This window comes from Diplotaxodon limnothrissa, linkage group LG16, assembly GCF_057381915.1.
Source record: "Diplotaxodon limnothrissa isolate DT_005_m linkage group LG16, D_limnothrissa_male_GT1.1, whole genome shotgun sequence".
Classification (NCBI taxonomy): domain Eukaryota; kingdom Metazoa; phylum Chordata; class Actinopteri; order Cichliformes; family Cichlidae; genus Diplotaxodon; species Diplotaxodon limnothrissa.
In genome coordinates this window covers 14338087-14358799 of record NC_140611.1, presented here as the reverse complement: position 1 = coordinate 14358799, position 20713 = coordinate 14338087, and the positions used below count along the sequence as shown (strand labels likewise).

The window sequence follows — 20713 nt, the reverse complement described above, 5'->3', positions numbered from 1 at the left end:
CCATCAACAGACTGTATAAAGAGGTTCTCAGCTAAGCGGCCATTTGTAGTGGAAACCCCTGTACATGTCTTAAGTGTGTATGGCGCTAGGTTGCTCATTGGGATGCCAAAGGTGTCGAAAAGATTTGACTTCGCTAATGACCTATTGCTCTGGTCATCTATGATAGCGTAAACCTTGACCTTTTTGTCTGGATGCCCCTTTGGATAAATGTAGGCTTGACATATTTTGGAGCAGGAACGCCCCCCACCTAAGTCCCCACAAACTTGAGTGCATGCTGAGCTAGTCTCCAAGTCTAGGCTACTCTCCCCGCCATGCTCCTCCCTGTCCTGGTCTGGGGCAATGTTTTGAGCTTTTGTGTTTTGTGTCCATGGAGCTGGACCTGCATGCAGCGCTGCAACGTGTTTGTTGCTGTTGCACTCTAGGCAAGTAATCTCTTCCTTACAGTCTTTAGCTTGGTGAGCTGAGGAATTGCAGCACCTAAAACAGATGTTGTGTTCCCTGAGGTATGCCTTACGCTCATCTAGTGTCTTTTCCCTGAAACCTCTACACTTCTTTAACGGGTGCGGTTTCTTGTGGATGGGACACAGTTTGTTTGTGAACTCACTCGTGCTGCCTAAGTTTGGTTTGTGAGTTTTGTTTACCTCTGTTTTGTGGATGGCAACAGGCGGTCTTGACTTGGCAAATCTTGTATAGTGGTTGTCGTGAGTTGTTGGATAGGATGTGGGACCTGATACAGTAGACTTAAAACTGGGGTCGTTTCTCATTTTCGCTTCATCTTGTATGAAGCAACAGAAGAATGAGAATGGAGGGAAATATACATCATGTCTCTGCTTGTATTTAGTCCCCTCTGACATCCACCTGTCTTGAAGATTTGTTGGCAACTTATCAACTATCGGGGCAATGCCACGTGATGTGTCCAAATACACTAGCCCAGGTAAAGAGCCGTCTGATTTGGCTGCATCAATTTCAGAAAGTAGGTCGCCAAGTTCTCTGAGATTCTGGGGGTCTTTGTTTGACACTCTAGGAAAGCGTTCAAGTCTGTCAAGGAGCGACTTCTCAATAGCCTCTGGGGTGCCATAACATTCTTGTAGCCGTGTCCAAACTCGACGTAGGCCCTCTGCTGGATTGTTGAGATGGACAGAGCGTATACGTTTGGCATGCTTAGACGACTCTTCTCCAAGCCACCGGGTGAGCAAATCTAACTGTTCGCTAGGCTTTAAGCTTAACCCTTCAATAGCGTTACAGAAAGAAGCTCTCCATGCCCAGTAGTCCTCTGCTCTGTCCGTAAACTTTGTCAGACCGTCTGCCACCAATTCTCTTTTTGCCAGAAACTTAGCGAGATTAGCAAAGTCACTGTTCCCGTTGTTGATTTGCGTTGGCTGGAAAGGTGGAGTGTAAGGGGAAAAGCTCATAGGTTGCGGTGTGGTACTTACATACCTTTGGCCACATTTTTCTTGGGTATCAGCAGCTGGTGTCAGATGGCTGCCAATCTCATATTTGATGTCCTGTTGATTTACCTGTGGGACATATTGAGGTGAAGTGGCTGGATCGGGGATTGGACTGATGTCACATTGTTTTATCGGCGTAAAGTGTTTGGGGTCCGGCAAGTCTTCTCTGCGATGCTCTGGTGAAGAATATCCAAGATAACTCTGTAGTCTGTATGACTGGGTTGAAGCTGGAAGCTCCTCTGCTATTGCTGCTTCAAATACATTGGCTTCAGCGAGCGCAGCTTCTGCTTCCTTTTCTTCTTTTAGTGCTTCTAATGTAGCACTTAACTCTGCTTGCCTCATTTTCACCTCAATCTCCCGTCGTGTAAACTCTGCTCTGGCGCGTGCTGCTTCGGCCTTTGCCCGTGCTTCGACTGCTGCTTTGGCGAGTGAGCTGCGGGATCTGGATGTAGATCCAGAGCAGGTGGACCGTACCTCCAGCTGCTCCTCCTCTGCTGACAGCATAGTGGCGTCTGGGTCAGATGTCTGGAAGACTGCCTCCTGAAGTAGCCGTTTCGCCAGTCTTTTTACTGTTCTGCCCTCGCACTTAACTAGGCAGACAGACAACCATCATCCCATGTAGAAAAACCACACCGTTGTTCCTTTCTGGTGGATTTATTTGATTGGATGCATAGCATGGCTTTGTCGAAATACATGAATGGATGAATGGTAAAACTGTAAACAAACACAAAATATCCCATGTGAGCTAATATAAGCAAACATTCTTACAATTAGAAGATGCTATGACCTGTTACTATGCAAAGCAAAGCAGAACGAAACAAGCTAACAAGCTAACGTTAGCGGTTAGCTAGCGCTAATTAGCGTTTAGGCTAATGACTAATAAAGCACATCATTGAGTCAATTTGCTTTCTCAAAATATCACAAACAACACACGGCAGTTAGTGCTAACATAAAACACAACAATACTGCCAACTTACAGACTGTGCTGGCTTAAGAGGTAGCATAGGCAGGCACAGGAGTAGCAAACTGTCCTTCTCCCGTTAGACAGGAAGTAATGAGAAGTAGCACTTCCGGTAGAATGTCAAAATAAAATGAACAGTGTGCCAGAAACGAATAAAGATCGCATGAACTTGTATAACACTACATAACATGAGTGGTGACTCTTAAGGAGCCAGAACAATATTCATGTGGGGACTTTCTGACTGGTTGTGTGACCTCAGGTTCACATCCATGGTGACAATAATGGTGTTATGTGTTAGACTGTCAAATGGTCGAGAAGATTTCACCCTTGAACCTTGTATTTTATGTTATTTTTTTAAGAAAAATGGTAAAATGAGTCATACTTTTGCTCCTTCTCCTTCCAGATTTGAGGTTGCTGGTCTTCTTCCACTCATGGGCTCCTGGCTGTGCTCCTCTGGACTCTCTGGGCTGTCAGTACCACCAGGGGGCACTCTCCATGCGTGTTTCCAGGAAAGGCCACGTGGTCAGTGCTCTGGAGGCTGATTGGTTGGAGCTGACTGCCGCCTACTATCGCAAAGGCTGGTCTCTGGTAGACTCCTTTGTTTACTGGGACACACCTAAAGGTTGGTCTGATGGTGGATGTTAAACAAGCACGGAGCGGTGCATGTATGTTTGTCCTCTGCAGGCTTGAGCACTTAAAAACATTAGTCATGATTCCAAAACTAAAAGACTGAAGAAACCTCAGCTGTCCGGTGACAACAGGTATTGTTCAAACAGTTTGAAAATGGTCTAAAACCCATTCAGATTCAGAACCAACACCAACTTTCAAAGTCATTGCAAAATCTCATCCAGACCAAAGCCAAGTTTGAAACAAGCCAAAAGTCAGGTTCAAAACCAAGTTTCAAACCATTCTACTATGCCCCAAACTAGGGCTGGGCGATATACCGAGTTTTTAAAAAATATCGATATATTTTCATACAAGATATAAGATGTGACAATATCCTTGATATAGTCTATGTTACGTTATAATTATACTTGTGGAGCCACAAGTTTGCCTCTCTTTCGTCCACTTTTGTCTCTACGCAACGTTACTCGGCCTCGCCTCTCCTTCACTGAATACAACTCCCCCTCGCCCATAGCTTCACCTGCAGGCAGCGACCAGATGGACACGGCAAATCTCCGTTAGCGAGTTGTGGGGCTGGACGGCGTCAACGTGTTAGCGAGCTAACCACGCTAACGACATGCAGCCCACAGGGGCTGCACGGCCTAAAATCCTTTCATTTTCTCAAAAATCGACAGCGCACCTTATGTATGAATTCTGGTTGTGCTTACTGACCGCGAACCGATTTTAGGTGACGGCAATCTGTCAAAAATGTTTTACGACTTTGGTAAGCTACGGAGCTGCAGCGCTTGATGGATTGTCGGAGCATTGCGGCTACTGTAGTCTGGAGCCTCGCGGAGTGATACGTACTGTGCTTCGACGTAATATTACCGTATTGTGTGTGTATAAGGGCCATAAATGGCACATGTTCGGAGACATGGTTACAAAGAGGATTTCAAACTCAAGGCTGTCAGTCATGCAGTAGAAGTTGGGAACAGAGCAGCTGTGAAATCTGTCTTTGTTATTATGCTCAGCGTCTGTTAGTTTACATTTTGACTGCACAATTATGAGCTTTTTGTTATGCACAAAAACAACATCGTTTTCTTTTATTTATGGAGCATGATTGTTTAATAAATGCTGATAATTTATTTTTGAGTAATTTCTTCATGTAAATCTATGCTGTATGTAAATAAAAATGCCTGTGTGACATCTGGGACACAGTGTGACTAAGAACTCTTTTTGTTCTTAACTTATGGCTTTAAAAAAATATCGAGATATATATCTTATATCGCCACCCAGCTAAAAAATATCGAGATATGAATTTTGGGTCAAATCGCCCAGCCCTACCCCAAACCAGAGCCACAGCTAGAAGCCAATCCAAGTCTAAACCAAGTCAAAGATTAGGTATAAAAACATTCCACATCCTTGTCCAAAACAAGTGTAGCAATTTGTTTAACATCACAGCCCAATACAAGTTATAAGATGGTCCAAAACCAAGTTCAGACCCAATCTTAAACTTTACACAGCTTTGTGTATGTATACACAATACACACACACGTGTGTGTGTGTGTGTGTTGTGTACTTATTGTTGTGATTGACATTGCTGTGCTTGAGAGTCACCATCTAACGTAACTTGTATGTGTCTGCGCGTTTGCATGGCCAATAAACACGATTGTGATTCTAACGTCCAGCCCAACAACACTGTAAAATGGGCCCAAAGTCAGAACCTGTTCCAAATGTTTAACTAGTCTGACGTCAGCTTGAAATCCACAAATGAAACCAGAGTTGTCAAAAAAATGTTAAAAAGACTAAAACAAGTTTGAAATGTGTCACACTGATCTAAAGCCACCTGTGTCACGTTGTAAGTGGACTGATTCTTGTATAGAGCTTTTCTGCTCTCCCAGAGTACTCAAAGCTTTCTGTACAACATGCCACAGGCATCCATTCTTCTATGCTTTTAAGTGCTTACTAACCACATTCACACACATTCATACTCCGATGGATGCATCGGAGAGCAACTTGGGGTTATGCAGACTAGGAAGAGCACAGGATCGAACCACCAACCTTCCGATCAGTAGATGACCTGCTCTACCCCCCGTTGTCCAAAACGCTGGAACAACGAGCCTCCCAATAACCTTGAATAAGTCCAAGTGAAGCTGCAGAGCTGTGCTCTGCAGATGAACAGGAAGCGAGGTCGCCAAAGTCGGGAAGACTGCTCCAAATATAGATGCAGTGGGAGAAAGGAGCCAAAACAGGAAGTGACTTTTTTGTGTTTATGTCAGTCTTTGGTTTTTGGGTTTTTTATGAGATAGAAATGGATCGCATATGTTTTTCATGTGTTTCATTTTGGCCACAGTTTATTTTGTGCAAACTCGAGTCATACTTTCTAGTCTTTTATGAATTTATTTTAAGTCGTTTTACTGCGTGCATAGAATCAGATAACTTGGGTTTGTTATCCTTCTTCCTAATGAATCGGGGAGCATTAGGCAGCTCGCTGATGGTGCAGGGTGATGGAGAGGTTTGTACAGACGGACTACAACACGAACCCTCCGCGCTGCTGTCCTCTCACACATGAACACGTGGGAACTCTCAACCTATTTCTAATAACTGGGTCATTATCAACCCAGCGACGCTCTCATTTCCCCAGCAGCTGAAACTTGGCTAGCTGCAGCGGTGTGAATCATGTATGTGCTGCCAGACAAGGTCAAGAATCTGGTAAATGTTTGATTGTTGTTCTGTACGTTTTCATAGCAGCATTTAGTTGTTTGCTCTTTTTAGCTGTGAAACTGCACAGTTAGACCACTTGATTCACAAAGCTGACTTGCGTAATGTCATCCAGCGCCCTCTGAGCAGTTTGAGTTCCACAACTGTGACTTTATCAATAAGAACCATGCCACACAAAAATATGAAGATGAATTTTTCTGTTTTCACCACAAAAACGTGACCGTGTGTCTTCCAAACAGACGTTTGTGTCACTGCCACTGTTTGTGTGTTTCAGGCGAGCCGGTGCCTCGATCGCTGGAGGGATTGTTCGTGTACGAGGAGAGAAGCACGTCTCCTCCTGCCAATGACACAATTGTTGTCGAGCAGTGGACCGTCATCGAGGTCAGTGAGATTTTTGGAGAGATGTTTGTGGAACAGAGATGTTTTATCCACTCTTTAAGAGCAAGCTTAGGTTAAACTGTGAGGCTTAAACAAGACAAAAAAAAGTTCTTTTTGAACATTAGTAGCTTTTAACACAGTTTGAGATAAAAAAATGACCCGTATGTGTACGTGTGGTTAACATTGTGAGCACCTGGGACAGAATTAGAAAGTCAAATAGACGGTTTGAAGAGTTTGAAGCTGGTCGGCTGGTGAGGCATCTGGGTTTTTTTATACCTTCATACCTCCTCACATTATACACCATATGACAGTATTTATCTAATCAATAGAAATCATTGTAGTGATGGATTGGCTGACTCGATAATTCCACGTTGTTACTTTTGCTGTCTGTCTTTACAAATATTCGTTTGGTAAACTTATAATGCCATTAATGCACAACTCACCGTGTAGTTACACCAGGGATCGGTTAAGAGCAAAGCACAGAGCCACAAAACATATTTAGGCATGAAAGTGAAGAAAAAGCATCACAGCAAATCCGGTCTGGAAACTGAAATCAACTTTTGTTAAATTCTGTAGTTTCTTCCACTGATTTCATTTTTATTCCATAGGTTAGTAACTGGTTAAATAAAATAGTTTCAGGAGCCACAGGTTTGAGACCTTTGCTGTGCTTATTGGTTGAGGACCCTGACATGACACCTTAGAGCAGAGCTGAGGTCCAGTGTGAAGTGTTATACACTTAGGATGTGACTAGAGGCAAAGAATTGTGCAGCTTCTTCCATGTTTGTTGGCTCTAAAATACTCCCAAACACTCTTTGTTTACTAAGCACAATCCAGTCGTTCTTTCACAGCTCTCTGAGCTCAGCTGTCCACTTTATCAGTGTCTCCATGGAGAGAGAAAACCCCCACAGCATTTCTAAACAATATCATTGCCAGCTTTTCATTCCTCAGTATAGACCAATCATCATAACTACATCGCATTTCCAAGGAACTCCTGAGAGACCAGATCCTGGCCCCCTAAAGCAGGTGTGCTTTGGAGCAACCGGCTCTCAAAGGCTCCCCTTAATGACCGGCTCTAAAATAATCAAATGTTAACATGGAATCAAGCCAGAAGTGGTGTTTACTGAGACTCACGGCTGGCTCTTAGCCAGAGAGGTTGCTTTTTCTGAGCCCTTCTGTTATATCTGGACACGTTGCTCTCCTGCAGGACTCCAATGTGAAAACAGATTACGGGCCACTCCTCCACACTCTGGCTGAGTTTGGCTGGCTGCTCACGTGCGTGCTGCCCACACCCATCATCCGGCACGACAGGTAGAAGAAGATGCTTTGAAGATGTTTTCTCTCCTGAAACATGTTTTTCAGTTTCATTTCTGACCATGCTCCCGTTGATGTGTGCAGTGACGGGAATCTGGCCACAAAGCATGTTGTATTCCTCCAGAGGCCGGTCAGAGGTGAGACAGCCGGACAGCCGAGGAACCAGGTGAGACCTTTTCCACATTCGCTGTGGCCAAGAAACATGATGAGGCAGCTGAACGTTAAGCAAATGTTTAAATGGTCTTTAATCTGCATCTGGCATCAGCGTTCTCTGTTGGATAGACCTACAAAAGCCTTGTGCAGCAGTGAAAGAGGCGAGCTGGTGAACACGTTGGGATGTTAAGCAACTTCAGTTGCTAATAAGTCTCTCAGGTGCAGGTGGAGACCCGAAACAGAGCTAGAATAGACATCACTGCACTCAGCGATGTCAGTGTTGTGCTCCTGCTTTCCCAAAGTCAGTTTGGTTTACAGTGTGTGTGAGGAGGTTGTAAATTCAGACGCCAGCAGGGATGCAAATTTCCCTTTAATTTCCTTACCCATGCCAACATTTCATAATTCCACCTCTCAGCGTAGCTTCCTCACATTAAGCTGAAGAGTTTTTTCTTTGGGATTTTCAAGAAAGCACTTCTAAACATGCTAGTTTTCTTTAGAAAGTATACATTGCTTTTATTTAATGTTGTGACTGGAGAACAGCAGCAGTGTTTAGTGGAAGTAAAGAGCTGACCTGTATTACCAGCATCACCCCGATGAAGATGAATGAAAAATGGCTCTGTTGGATAAGCAGGAATATCCTCTGTGTGGCTAAAGTCCCCCCTGGTGGAGAAAGTCGGTACTACTCGGAGTTCACTGCAGTAGTACTGCAAACTCGTAGGAGGGCAGAAAAACAAAACAGCAGTTACCTGCAAACTATTCCAGGTGTAGTTTTCATGAAGCTGCTTTATTTATTCCAGTCGCCAGTCTGCAGAGCCGCCCTCAAGAAAATCTGTCTTTAGATTTTTATTTTAAATCGTAGTCCATCTGTGTCATTTCATGGTCTGTTATGGGTTCTGACTGGTGTCCCTCTCTGTCTCCAGTCTGTGTCCAGTCACTCTGTGAGTCGGGCAGCCAGCAGCCCCGACCCTCCAGACACCCTTGCTCTGCCTGCGGGAGGCATCGGGGGATTCCCAGTGTTCGGAGGAGGGTACCCCAGCTCCCTATCCCACATGGAGGAAGGTGGCTTTGAGCAGGACGAGGGGAAAGCTGAGGTCACCTGTATGTAAGCAGGTGGAAGTACCCAAGCAAAGAGATATGAACTGTGGAAGGTTCAGACTATTCACCATCTGACAGAGACTTTAATGTAGAGGAGCTCTGCACTTTGAAAATGTTGTTAACGAAGCCATAACGAGAAAACGGTTGGACTTAGATGTGCAGAGTGATGCACGCCTAATAACAGGTGCTCCCAGTATTATAAAGCACAGGAAATATGTTAATGTTATTGTGAGAACTTGAAGGAGCGGGGCTCTGCTTTCTGCTTACAGTCTGGAGTTATGCTCCTTCACAGCTCAGAAACATACTGAAGCAGGAAGAAATCTAGTTTAGTTTATAGTTATTTAGAAAGAGTACAAAAAGTGATGTGGAACTATAACTAAACATAATAGGAAAAAGTCACAGGCAGTTTGGGTTAAAAGGGCCTACTTGTTCTTACTTCAGCCCTCTAAAATCCATGTTTCCTGAGAAAGTTCATGAATGTCAGCTTTAGATTTATATATCAGTGAGACAACATCCTTCAGTCAAGTAATCAGTTGTCAGTAATAAATGTATTCCAGAAACTGTGGAAGGAAAAAGAAAGTAGCACATTCCAGACTTTGACATATGACCGGTGACCTCAGCTTGAAGTGTGTGGATGTAGCTGCTCGGTGCGGCTGCCATCGTCCTGTGTGATCACTGTGTGGTGTCAGTGGCTCTATTAGGTTTAATATCGTACACGATGGAGCTCGATCAGTAAAAATTTGACTTGTTCTTTCATAACTGGTTTAAAGCCCCAGCTGTGTGCGCTTTCTGCTGGCGTGTGTGTATAACTGACTTTCAGTCAGAAAAGCAGCAGAAGTTCAGCGTCTGGACTCGGAGTTCTTTTCTCTCTTTGCTAATGTGCTGCTCATAAAAATCGACGAGGAAGACTCCTGGAGCCTCGAGGAAGATGCCGGGGTGGTGGAGGTGTTGCGCTAAAACGTGGCGATGCAGGGCAGCAGCTCTGACGTGTGAAAGGAGGAGATGGGAGCATTTGGAGTTTAAAGGTGAACTGGAAGTGTCTGTCAGGTGTGTGACGTGAGGAGAGTGAGGGATGTTGGTGTGCGTGACACAGGGCAACTGGAGCACCACTTCAGTGTGTAGCTCTTACGCTGTGATGAAGGCTCTGTGCTGAAAACATACCAGGTATAAATGGTGGGCGTGGCTTCTTTGTCTGAAAAGTGAAGCAGACACACAAGTGCCTTAAACCTGCACTCTTTCTAATGGCCACCAGGGGGTGATACCAAAGGTTGCAGGTCCTATACAAGTCTATGAGGAAACAGCCCCCTGCTTGGACCTCTATAAACACCAGTTCAGTGACGTATTTTGGATCATACTGATGAAAACGCTCCGCTTTGTAAAGTTTGGTCACTCCAAGTGTCAGAGAGGACGACTCATACAGTCGGTGAGCACATGGTCTGAGTCAGAGCTACACCCACAGCTCATTACATCCAAGTTCTGATGATGAGATCATCACACAGTTTACATGTTTTGGAATACATTTATCTGATATTTAGCTCTCCACTGAAGTTTTGTTTCTATTGTCACATATGATGTTTCACAATTGTTTTGTAGTTTCACCAGGTAACCACACAAAAAGAGAAAAGTCACTGAACTACTTGAGCCACCGTATGGATATGTAGTTAACCTATATACCTCCCCAGTACATGATGAAAGCGAGGTGCCTGAAACAGTATATTTGTATAGAAAAGCCTATTTCTCTGAGATGTTACAGCTTTTTCAGCTATTACTCTGGAAGTCATTCATACAGCTCATCGTGTTTAAAAGTATTATTTTTCCTCCTTCATTTTAAAGGTACTGCTAATATTCCTGCTGCTTTCCAGACATTCAGTGTTACACACATCCTAAATGGATGGAGGGCTCTTTTTCTGCTGTTGTGCATGTGTGTGTATAAGTATATTAGATGATAAGTGTATTTGTCTCATTTATATAAAACATTTCTAAAGCTGAGCTTTGAAATAGAAGCGATCGATGTCGTTTGCAGTCTGTGATGCACAAATACAAGAAATGTGAGTTAAATGCCACAAACATGAATTTCTAACAGGTGCCATGTTGTGTGAATAGTATCAAAATGTTTTTTAAAAAAAGACCCTGGAAACTAATTTTTCGAAGGGAGATTTGAGATTTCAGGATGAGGGAGAGCTTCCATGCCAATTCCTGATTAAACTATTGTTTGTTCTGGGATTTTATAAAGGGAAGTTACTTTATAATAGGACACAATTGGGACAAAAATATGGAGTGACCTTATGAATCAGGAATGACTTTTAAGCGGACCTGTTCTTCTCATTTTCAGATTTGATCTTGGACTGGTTTCAACAGTCACATTGCACTATTCCCAGTGAACCGTTCTTATTAGCGCTGATCTTCAGTTCATCCCGTCTGAAGCCACTTTTAGCTTCCTTTAAGCCAACTTTATTACGATTGGCTGCCCTTCGTTAAGCGTTTACAGGTGGGTGGGGCTTCTGTGTTTGCAGCCTGAGGGGGCTTTATTAGAGCAAACAGTAGAAATGGCCAACGTGTACATACCCTGAACTCATTATGTTAATGTTTGCTTTGTTTAATGAGCTCGATGATCAGAACAGTGCGTCAGGAAATGAGGAAAGCAGAGCAGGTCTCCTTAAAGATCAACTTTCAGGTTAATCTGAGGACTTTTATAAATAAGGTGCTGTTTTAGTTTGAATGGAAATGTATTAAATGGGTGTTCACTGTCAGTATTAATATTCTAGCTTTTCCCTTTTCCGAGAGTTGTACATTTCCCTTCCTTTATCGTGGCTGTTATTTTTTATTAAACAGTATTTCCCATGTCTGACTCACTGATTAACCACACGACCACACACGTCTGAATAATAGTCTTTTTGTTTTTATTAACAGACATGAAAATGTCAACAGTAACAAAAAATTTTTTTAGTCCAATAAAAAAAAATAAAGTGGGTTGGATCAGGCTCCTCCCACAAAATAACTTAATGAGGGAGAGGGTAAAAGAAGGTTGTGCTCCGACATGTAAATGTGGCCGATGTTCTCTCCTTCCTGGATGACTTATTGAATGCTTAAAGCAGCCAAACGTTGCCCACTGCTGCAGGAGATGAGAACATCAGGCACACTGGACACAGTATTATGAAGTGGGGACATGTCACGATGCAGGATCAGAGTTAGCCAAACAGCCTTCCTATACACGTCAAAGGCCGAAGAGACTATCTGACTGCTAGTACACATACAGAGCTAAGAGATTACGGTTTTCTTTGTTCACTACCACACGAACCGCACACCTACATTGTGTTTTAATAGCATTATTAAGTCAGCAGGCTAATTTAGTGATCCATCTCATGGGACACCCCCAAATCAGACTGGTAGGCAATACAAGCAAAAAGAACAGAAGCAGTCAGGAGAAAAGTGCACAGAAAACATGAGTGAATTTAAACAGGGAGGAGTGGCAGAGGGTTTATATACACAGAAGGAGGGAGAGCTGTCAGTGTGGGCCTTTCTCAACAATACAGGTCACCATAGTTACAGAGGCTTTCTGCAAATCCAGCTGCCTGAGGAAGATTAGCCTGCGATGTCCAGAGCGAGAGGCAGCGTGGTGTCACGGCTCCATCGCTGCTGAGGATGGATGAATACCTGCAAGAACTGCTTCGTGTTCTATGCTCAGTACAAGGTGTTATAACGTAGACAGTCAAAGTGTGTGGGAACTAAAAAGGGCTCCAAACGTTAAAACGTTAGCCAACCATACAAAACACTGACTGCAAGCTTTAAAGCTGCTGCATATTTCCTTCAAATCTGAAGAATGCTCCTCTAATCAGGAACTGCTGGAGGGTAAAACCTTTCACACTGCAGTTCCCCCATCAGTATTTAAGCTTTCATGGTTAATGCTGTTAAAGTTGTCCTTATTTACACGGTATTTATGATTCCTTTATTTCTTATCTAAAATAAGATTATAGGTGCTCATGTGTGCTAAAAAACAAAAAATTTATCCCTTTATTCTAAATATAGTGAAGATAAATCTGAGATGGGCTATACTGGTGGGCGAGTGAAGTAAAGAGGCACAGAGGGTCATTAAATTCAAGTACAGCCACAATTGATCTAAATGAGTGTTTTCATCTGCTGGAAAACTAAATGCCTCCAGCGTGCTGGGAAGCAGCCACGGAGCCGTGAGCACACAAGCTGGATCCTGTGGACATGCGGGATTATGAACAGGGTTTCCCTACAGGAGAAGTGAGAGCAGGGCTGTACCCCCAACCTCTGAGTGGAAATAGAAAAAATAATTGTGTCCTGCAGGCATGACTGAACTCTGCTCCTGGTCATCTTTACCCTTACATCCTTTTAGAGATACAGGTGACTGGGGAGGAGGGACATGGACAGTGTTACTAGACGGGAGCCTCAATACACTGGTGTGTGTGTGTGTGTGTGTGTGTGTGTGTGTGTGTGTGTGTGTGTGTGTGTGTGTAATGAATGAGTCTCCTCTGTAATGTAGAAATATGTTTACATGTGTCTCCCTTATGGTGGCAGCAGCAGGAGCTGTCTCTTAGGCTTCGCTCTCCCCAGCTGAAGAGGTGTTCTGCACTTCCTCCTCCAGGATGGGAACGATCAGGTTGTCCTTGGACATCAGGTTGTACTTCATCACGAAGCGTGTGAACCGGTGACACAGGAACGTTTCATTCTGCACACAGACATATGTAGCAATGATCACAGTAGCCAGTGTGTTACCAGTTCAGTGTTCTATAAGAGGCTGGAAACAGACCACGAGACTCCACTGCTGGAAATGTTTTATTCTAAAGCTGAACGGTGAGAGGCATTTGTGTGTTTCTACTTTATGGATTCAGAACACACTCCTGTCCTATGATCACGTTCCTCTTACTTTCTGAGAAATAAGCATATATGAACCTTAATCCTCATGATGGCAGAGAACAAAGCATGCTGCCATTTAGGGCTGGGCGGTATAAACTGTACACGGTAGAAGTTTGGTCCGTTTACAGCATCCTGCCATGCAATTGCATTTGTCCCTAACCATCAGGAACCCTCACGTTAACTTTTATTGAGTGGAAAAAAGTTAGCGTTCATCCTCCAGCTTCACTGTGCTAATGCTATGCTAACATAGCTCTGACGCTACGATCACGTAGCACATCATTATATACCAGCTAGCCCAACTTCAGTAACCCTACAAATGTCACTGCTGTTTAGTTTTCTGTCTTCATTTATGTTGGAAGTGATAGCAGAGCTGTACATTTGAATTTTTTCAGAAATCTCTGTCAGAACATGCCATATCATGTTTAGGTGGAAGCTAGAGAGCTAACTTCCTGATAACTTTTAACTCTACTCTAACTAAATTTAATAAATCCTGTTTTCATGGACGTCTGGATGTTAAACTTAATTGTTGCACCTGGTAAAGCAGCAATGCTGATCATTTTATTAAAGATGAAAGAAACAGTTTTTAACTCTCAGTGATGCCGCAGTGTTCGTTTGACTTTGGGACCTGAAGTAGACGTAGTTTTGGACCCAGATTACTCCGAGAGGCTCCTGACTACGGTAGCCGTAATGCTCCACCAATCCATCAAGCTGTGTGGCTTCATAGCTTACCAAAGTCAGACTAAAACATTTTTGACAGATTTCTGCACGCCATGTACCACATAAAATCGGTTTGCGGTCAGTAAGCACAACCAGAATTCATACATAAGGTGCACTGTCGATTTTTGAGGAAATTAAAGGATTTGTAACTGCGCCTTATAGTGTGTAAAATACTTTATACAGAAGACTATATCGCGATATGTTGTTACCACACATGCTTCAAAGTATACCATGATATGGATTTTAGGCCATATCGCCCAGCCCTACTGCCATTGCTGCTGAATTCACTTCAAACACTTCATAAATAAATAAAGAATAATCAAACAGCTTATCACAAGTGATTTCTTTCTCTTTTTCTTTTTTTAACGACACTTGAACCTAACATTAGCTAGCATAATGTTAGCTTATAACCAGCTGTTCAGCTGGCTACAGCAGGGTCTCATGTTTCATCTTCTGACAAAAACTGTAACAATATTGTAATAAATAGACATGTTTATGTACATTTTCTTATGTTGGAGCCGTGACTTGAGTTCAGGAGATAAGGTGGAAATAAGGGAGGACACAGCAGTGGTGGGTGAGGCAGATGAAGTAGGAGGAGAACTGTGATTAAAAAAAGACAAATGTGCAAATCTTAAATCTTCACTTACAGTTTCAGAGTTGTGATTTGGACATGTCGACAAATAATTGAAAAGAAAAACTCAAAATAACCCTCCTTGGATGGGATGCCCTGCTGATGGTAACTAGTTGACACATCATTCAAATTCCTCTTTCCTTAGACATTATGGACTTGTATAAATAGTCTTTTGTTAAGCTATTGTGAACAAACTGCTTATATCCCACGCAGCAGCTAGCTGGCTAACGTTAACGTGCTTGCTCACCAGTGTCACCATTAAAAGGCTAAAAGTTTGATTTGATGCACTGACGTGGAGTCTGTGTGTAGTTTGCTGCCACCGAGCACAGTGGAGGTAAAGCACTGATTGTTCGTAAGCATCATTTAGATTTCTGCAGAGAACTGATCCACAGTTTATTGTGTGAAGTCACTCAAAGATGGGGAATGCCTCACTTTTTCTATGTTTTGTTACAATCAATTTAGCAATTGAAATGGAAATGAAATGGGGAAAAATTAACTTGAACAGAGCACATTTACTTAAAACCAATGATGAACACACTAAAAATACAAGAGAGACTATAACAGTCTTTATGACCTCTTCAAGTTTGATTTCTGTAACAGCAAAAAGAAAAAACAAATCCATATACCAGGAAGGAACAAATAAAATCACATTTTAGAATTTCTAGCTTGACAGCAACAACCAGAGAGCGATGGGAAGCAAAGGTTGTAAACGCCTACCTCATACTTGTCAAATATCTGGCGATGATGGAAGTAAGCATGAGAGAATATCCTATAGATGCGACGACAAACAGAGCCCAGCTTGGCCACTGATGACTCCTTGATGCTCACCCTGTAGACACAAACCAGTGGTGATTTAGCTTGTGCACTGGGAGCATCACAGCATGGGTTTCCATAGCTGAGCAGCTGCTGGTGAAATGTATAGGTGCCCCATTACTTTCTCCATACAAATCCAACCTCATCTAAGGCATTGTAATAAATGTGCTTTAGCCTGTCTACAGTGTGCGCACATGAAAGCCACTTTACAACCCACTACCACCCCACCTCCAACACTTTATTCCGTCTCTCATGTAATCAAGTCATGTCTGTGGTGGCTGATGCCTGTCAAACAGCAATTTAAAGTAATACAGTTGTGCATAACTTTTAATAAAATACACACCTGTGGTATGAATTTGAAAAATCCTACATCCCCCCCTCGTTCTCAAGTTGTCACATTCACAAGGGTTTTTAGAGAACTTGACCTCTGACCTTTAGATCGAGGTCACATTTTTTAAATCATCTGAGATTTTTTAGTAGAAGCACCTATTGGAGTCAATTTGAAGCTTGAAGAGTACTTTTGGAGCTTGGATACTGAAATCGGATGCCTGCTGAAAATGATGCCTCAAGAGTATTAAGAGTGAACAGAAACAGTCTGGTTATTCAGCTTAGCAGCTAAACAATGACCTGAAATTGATTTGATACTATTCTATAAATTATAGCTGCTTAATGGAAAACGACTGACCTGCTGGGGAAGTATTTGTTGCTATTAAGAAGGCAGGCAGCTCCGTCCAGCGTGTGCCTGGTGTAATCGATGGCAGGGCACTGTGGAAGCAGCAGCATCACAAAACAAACACAAACCCATCAATGTGAGAGCAGCTGCTTGAAAAGCTTGAGTGACAGCTGGAAGCTTTGACTCACTTCTTTGGGTGTCTTGTGGGCAGCACATAAAAAGATCCACTGCTCCGTGGCTGTCATCTGGGTGCAGGTGTCTGGATGGCACTCACTCTGCAGGCAGAAACACCAAAATCACTGCAGCTAACAGTCTCTTACTAAACCAACTACTTGATATTCCTGAACCGTTCTGCACTAGAGAGAAATATTCCTGGTTTACAAAGAGTAGCAAGCCTACATGCTGCTGACTTATGTGTCAATGACCATTTTTGCAGACTGCACTATTTTTTTTAAACCTTAAATGAGACCTGATTCGGGATCTATAGAGGATTAAGGCGAATTTCTAGGGGCGAAAGAATGCTCAAACCCCAAAATAACCAAAGGAAGTTTGTGGTGATTTAGTGTACTCACCTGCAGTTTCACAGCTAGCCCGTTGAGCTCCAGGCAGAACTGCCTACAAAAGGATCCAATGAAAGCAGAGTTAAAACAAAATATCCTCTGATCACATGATTTTTTCTTCTGCAGCCAGGTTTTAGCCCAACTGTGAGCACAAGATTTAAGCAAGTAGCGATCGCCTATACTTCACTTTCTTTTTATCTGAAAGCTCCTCATATCTGAACAAAGAACTGGTTCAAAGAATCTCTAGAAACGGCACTGGTCTACATATTCAACTTAATTTAATAATTTCTTCAGAGATGTTACTAAAAACTGATTGCACGCAGTAGAAATAAGCACAGGACTGAACACAGAACTAATGAAGCCTGCAAAACATTTCATGTTTTAGAAACAAAAAGTACAGTATATATTTGCTATACTGTGTAGGAGCTGCCAGAATATAAAAGGACATTTTATAAATGCTTGTCTGCAGCTCTGATCCTGTTTAGAAATATGTGCCCCAAGACTTCTTACCTGAGGTGCTCATACTTCCACACGCCCTCATCCTGACCCTCAGGAGGTTCCAGGATTTTGTCGATATTGGAGCAGTCTGATCGGATGTTCTGCTGAATATACTGACACAGAGAAAACACACACATTAGTACAGACTCTCACTTACAGTCCAGTCTGACTTTCATCACCTGACACATGATGAACACACAGTGAATGTGTTCATACATCACGAAAGGCCAATGACAATGCGAACAGTGCCGCACCAAACCAATAATGTGTTTGGAATAAAGTCAGAGCCGCACCAGGTAGGCTGACACACACAGCAGAGAGCAGCACATGTGTAAATGTTTGGGCTACTGTCAGCCACACCGGTACGTTAGGAGTGAGTCAGATGGAAAAAAAGAAAATAACAACAGAAATGTTGAGAAAAACTTGAGTGACAACATTATTAAAAACAAGATGTCACAACAAGCACAGCTCATAATCCAAAGCTCACAGTGCTAACCCTACTGCTTAAAAGAAGGCACAGAGGAATTTGGAGAGATTTTGGTTACTTAAAGTCAGAAAAAGCAGCAAACACTGCAAACTGTCTCAAAATCATGTTCCGACAAAGGCATGTAAAGACAACACATGATGCCTGCAAGCACAGTCAAAAATGTCAAATTTAACCGGCTGATTAAAGTCACTGACCCTCAGTTCAATGTTTTTCTGTGTCAGGACTTCATCCAGTTTCACCTAGAGAGCTCTTTGGTTAAAAGTTTGGTTTTAAATTCTACTATACATATAAACTCACTTCACTAGGTTGAGTGTGAAATCCCCCCACAGTTTTTTAAACCTTTAACAACATTTACACTGACCGAATATAGAGCTCAGGATTGTGACATCACTAATGTAATGCATAATGGGATTGTTTTTCAAGCAAGTTCGAGTTGATAATGGAATATATAAACGTTTTAAAACATTTAAAACGTTTTAAAATGACAAAACAGCACATGTGACTAGAATGGAAACCCTTTTCCAGACAGGAAGCAGCAACAAGGAGCTTGGCTTGGGTAGCAGTTGGAAGAAGGAAACGTATCACCTTCAACAACATTTTGAAAAATATGTTAGTGTGATCACAGGAATTTCATACCACAAAGTTATAATTACACTATATTTAACTGTTGTGGTTACATGCTGTAGGGCTGTTGCTATGCTACACACCCTAGGTGTGTCAGTTATCTGGGTTGTAGCTACCTGGCAGCATAGCTGGAATCAAAGAAAGTCTTCATGCTTTGATTTTGAAAAACAGATTCTGCGATAGTGTGATCGTGGCCGGGCTACGAAAGTGAACACACAGAAGTCAAGGTGGTATCAATGACTGGTATCAGTGGAGAACAAAAAAAAGCTCCTGCAGCTGGTGCTACACCACAGCACAAAATGTTGCAATGACACGACCTGCCATAATAAAAGCCAAAACTGCTATGCATCTGAATGACTCATTCTTCAGACTCACAGTACAGTTTAGTTAAAGTACGTAGTAAACATAAGGTTATTATTACAGTGCAACATTAAATTCATTAGCCCGTTTTCCTCCCTAATGCCTGCTAGGATCTAACTTTGTTTTGTTTATGTGAACAACATGGTACCTATCAACATGCTTTGCGATTTCCGAGCTCTATGTAGTCAAATTCTTGTCTAATTTGAGCAACTTTAAGCTCAAGCGATAAGACAGCAGCACCAGACAGTCTAAAATTGAGTGGGGAACACACACACACGAAATGTCAACCCACCTGTTGGACAGCCAGGGTGCTGTCCATCTCCTCAAATGATTCATCTGGCCAGTTGTAGAAATCCTGCACAATGAAGAAGGACAGTATTAGTGTGCACTCAGTGTTTGGAATGTATCGCCAGTTATCCAAAAGCTAGTCTATATAATGTGACTGTCATCTGACGTAAAATGAAAAGAAATTGCCAATCCTGGCAGTTTATAAATCATATATGACACACACGGAGAGGGGGGTAACGGGATGACAAACTGTCGGTGACAGGTGAAGTTTTTCGGAGGGTAAAACGTTAGTACCTAAGTTAACAGCCATAGTTTTCCTACATTACTCTGAGCTCCGAAGGCAGATAGCTAGCTACATAGTTATGTATCGTCTATTGGGATATGACTATTTCCTGCAAAGCTCCGGCGAAATTAACAATTTTTCTCGGACGCGTGGATCGAGGTATGTGTAAAAATGTATCATCAAACTGGCGAAGGAATTATTCAAGCCGAACACTTATTCAGAACAGGGAAAGCAGGACCAAGAGTCGCTAACATTACTCCAGGAACTAGACGGAGCAACCGCTAATCTTAGCTAGCTGGCTATTTCCAGGTCAGGCCCTTCCTATACGCTGTCTGCGACAAAGTTGTCGCGAAAATGAGGACGATAATGCTGTACAGCATCACAGACGCAGCTTCTCCCAGCCGCGGAGAGGGTTCTTGTACTCATGCTGGAGTGGTTCTACAGACCACAACTCACCTTCGCCTTGGTTCCAGGCCGATTCCTCCTGAGAACTGCAGTACCCTCCGCCATGACCATCTCGACAGAATACCCGGATGTTCGTCAGCCGCGGTGTTGTAGCTGCTGAGCGGATACGGTAACACAAAGAGGCTCAAACTTCATTCTTATGTAAGGAGACCCGTATCAGTGATAGGGCACTCTTCTTTAGCCAATATGCAGGGGGTTCGCATACCTGCAAAGTGCCAATGAGAAAGACACAGACCAACCTGACAAACACCAAAAACAGTGTTTAATGTTTTTACAGCTACGCATGAAATCTGGGTGCACTGCCTCAAAGTCTGAATTATAAGGAAACCCAGCTTACTCACTTTGTCTACAAAGAGAGGCGCTGTGATTTAGTTAGGAATCTGTAGTTTTTCGTTTTACTGTATGTTTTTCTGTGTCATGGGTCCCTTAGTTACAGGCTCAAGTGGGATTTGGCTGGTTGGGAAACCTTAAAATCGAATTTAGTAACGCTGAGAAAAGAATTCCTTAGAAATAAATAATTTGTTTTGATCAGCTGATCTGTGCTGCTCCTTCCACATGCACTGCTCGTTGTGGGTTTAGTCATATACATTTAAGATATAAGCAGGTATTTCAGGGTGCATGTGGCTGATTTCCCAACCCAAACACACTTGAAAGTTAGAATAAAAGTGAGAATTTAGTGGGTGAATCTAATAGATAACCTTAAATATAGATTGATATCTGCTACCCTTGCTATAACCTAGTATTAACCATGAACAACTGGTCT

At 42.7% G+C, this 20713-nt stretch overlaps 2 protein-coding genes across 2 annotated transcripts in view; one reads left to right on the top strand and one right to left on the bottom strand.

Annotated features, from left to right (window-relative positions):
- The window catches only part of rftn2 (raftlin family member 2), a 34274-nt gene extending 23911 nt beyond the window's left edge, over positions 1 to 10363 (top strand). Inside the window, exons 5-9 of the mRNA XM_085374794.1 lie at positions 2813 to 3031; positions 6008 to 6114; positions 7316 to 7419; positions 7507 to 7588; positions 8496 to 10363. Coding sequence (XP_085230920.1) covers positions 2813 to 3031; positions 6008 to 6114; positions 7316 to 7419; positions 7507 to 7588; positions 8496 to 8681 — 698 coding nt within the window. The 3' untranslated portion in view covers positions 8682 to 10363. The remainder of the gene's footprint in view (positions 1 to 2812; positions 3032 to 6007; positions 6115 to 7315; positions 7420 to 7506; positions 7589 to 8495) is intronic.
- A 1211-nt stretch (positions 10364 to 11574) lies between these two features.
- mob4 (MOB family member 4, phocein) lies at positions 11575 to 20002 on the bottom strand. The gene is made up of 8 exons (XM_085374028.1): positions 19942 to 20002; positions 19207 to 19269; positions 17456 to 17556; positions 16958 to 17000; positions 16574 to 16660; positions 16398 to 16477; positions 15617 to 15728; positions 11575 to 13363 (listed from the first exon to the last, which is right to left on the bottom strand). Exons 1-8 carry the CDS (start codon positions 19999 to 20001, stop codon positions 13229 to 13231), a joined length of 681 nt encoding a protein of 226 aa, XP_085230154.1. The 5' UTR covers position 20002; the 3' UTR covers positions 11575 to 13228.
- Between the last annotated feature and the right edge of the window lie 711 nt (positions 20003 to 20713).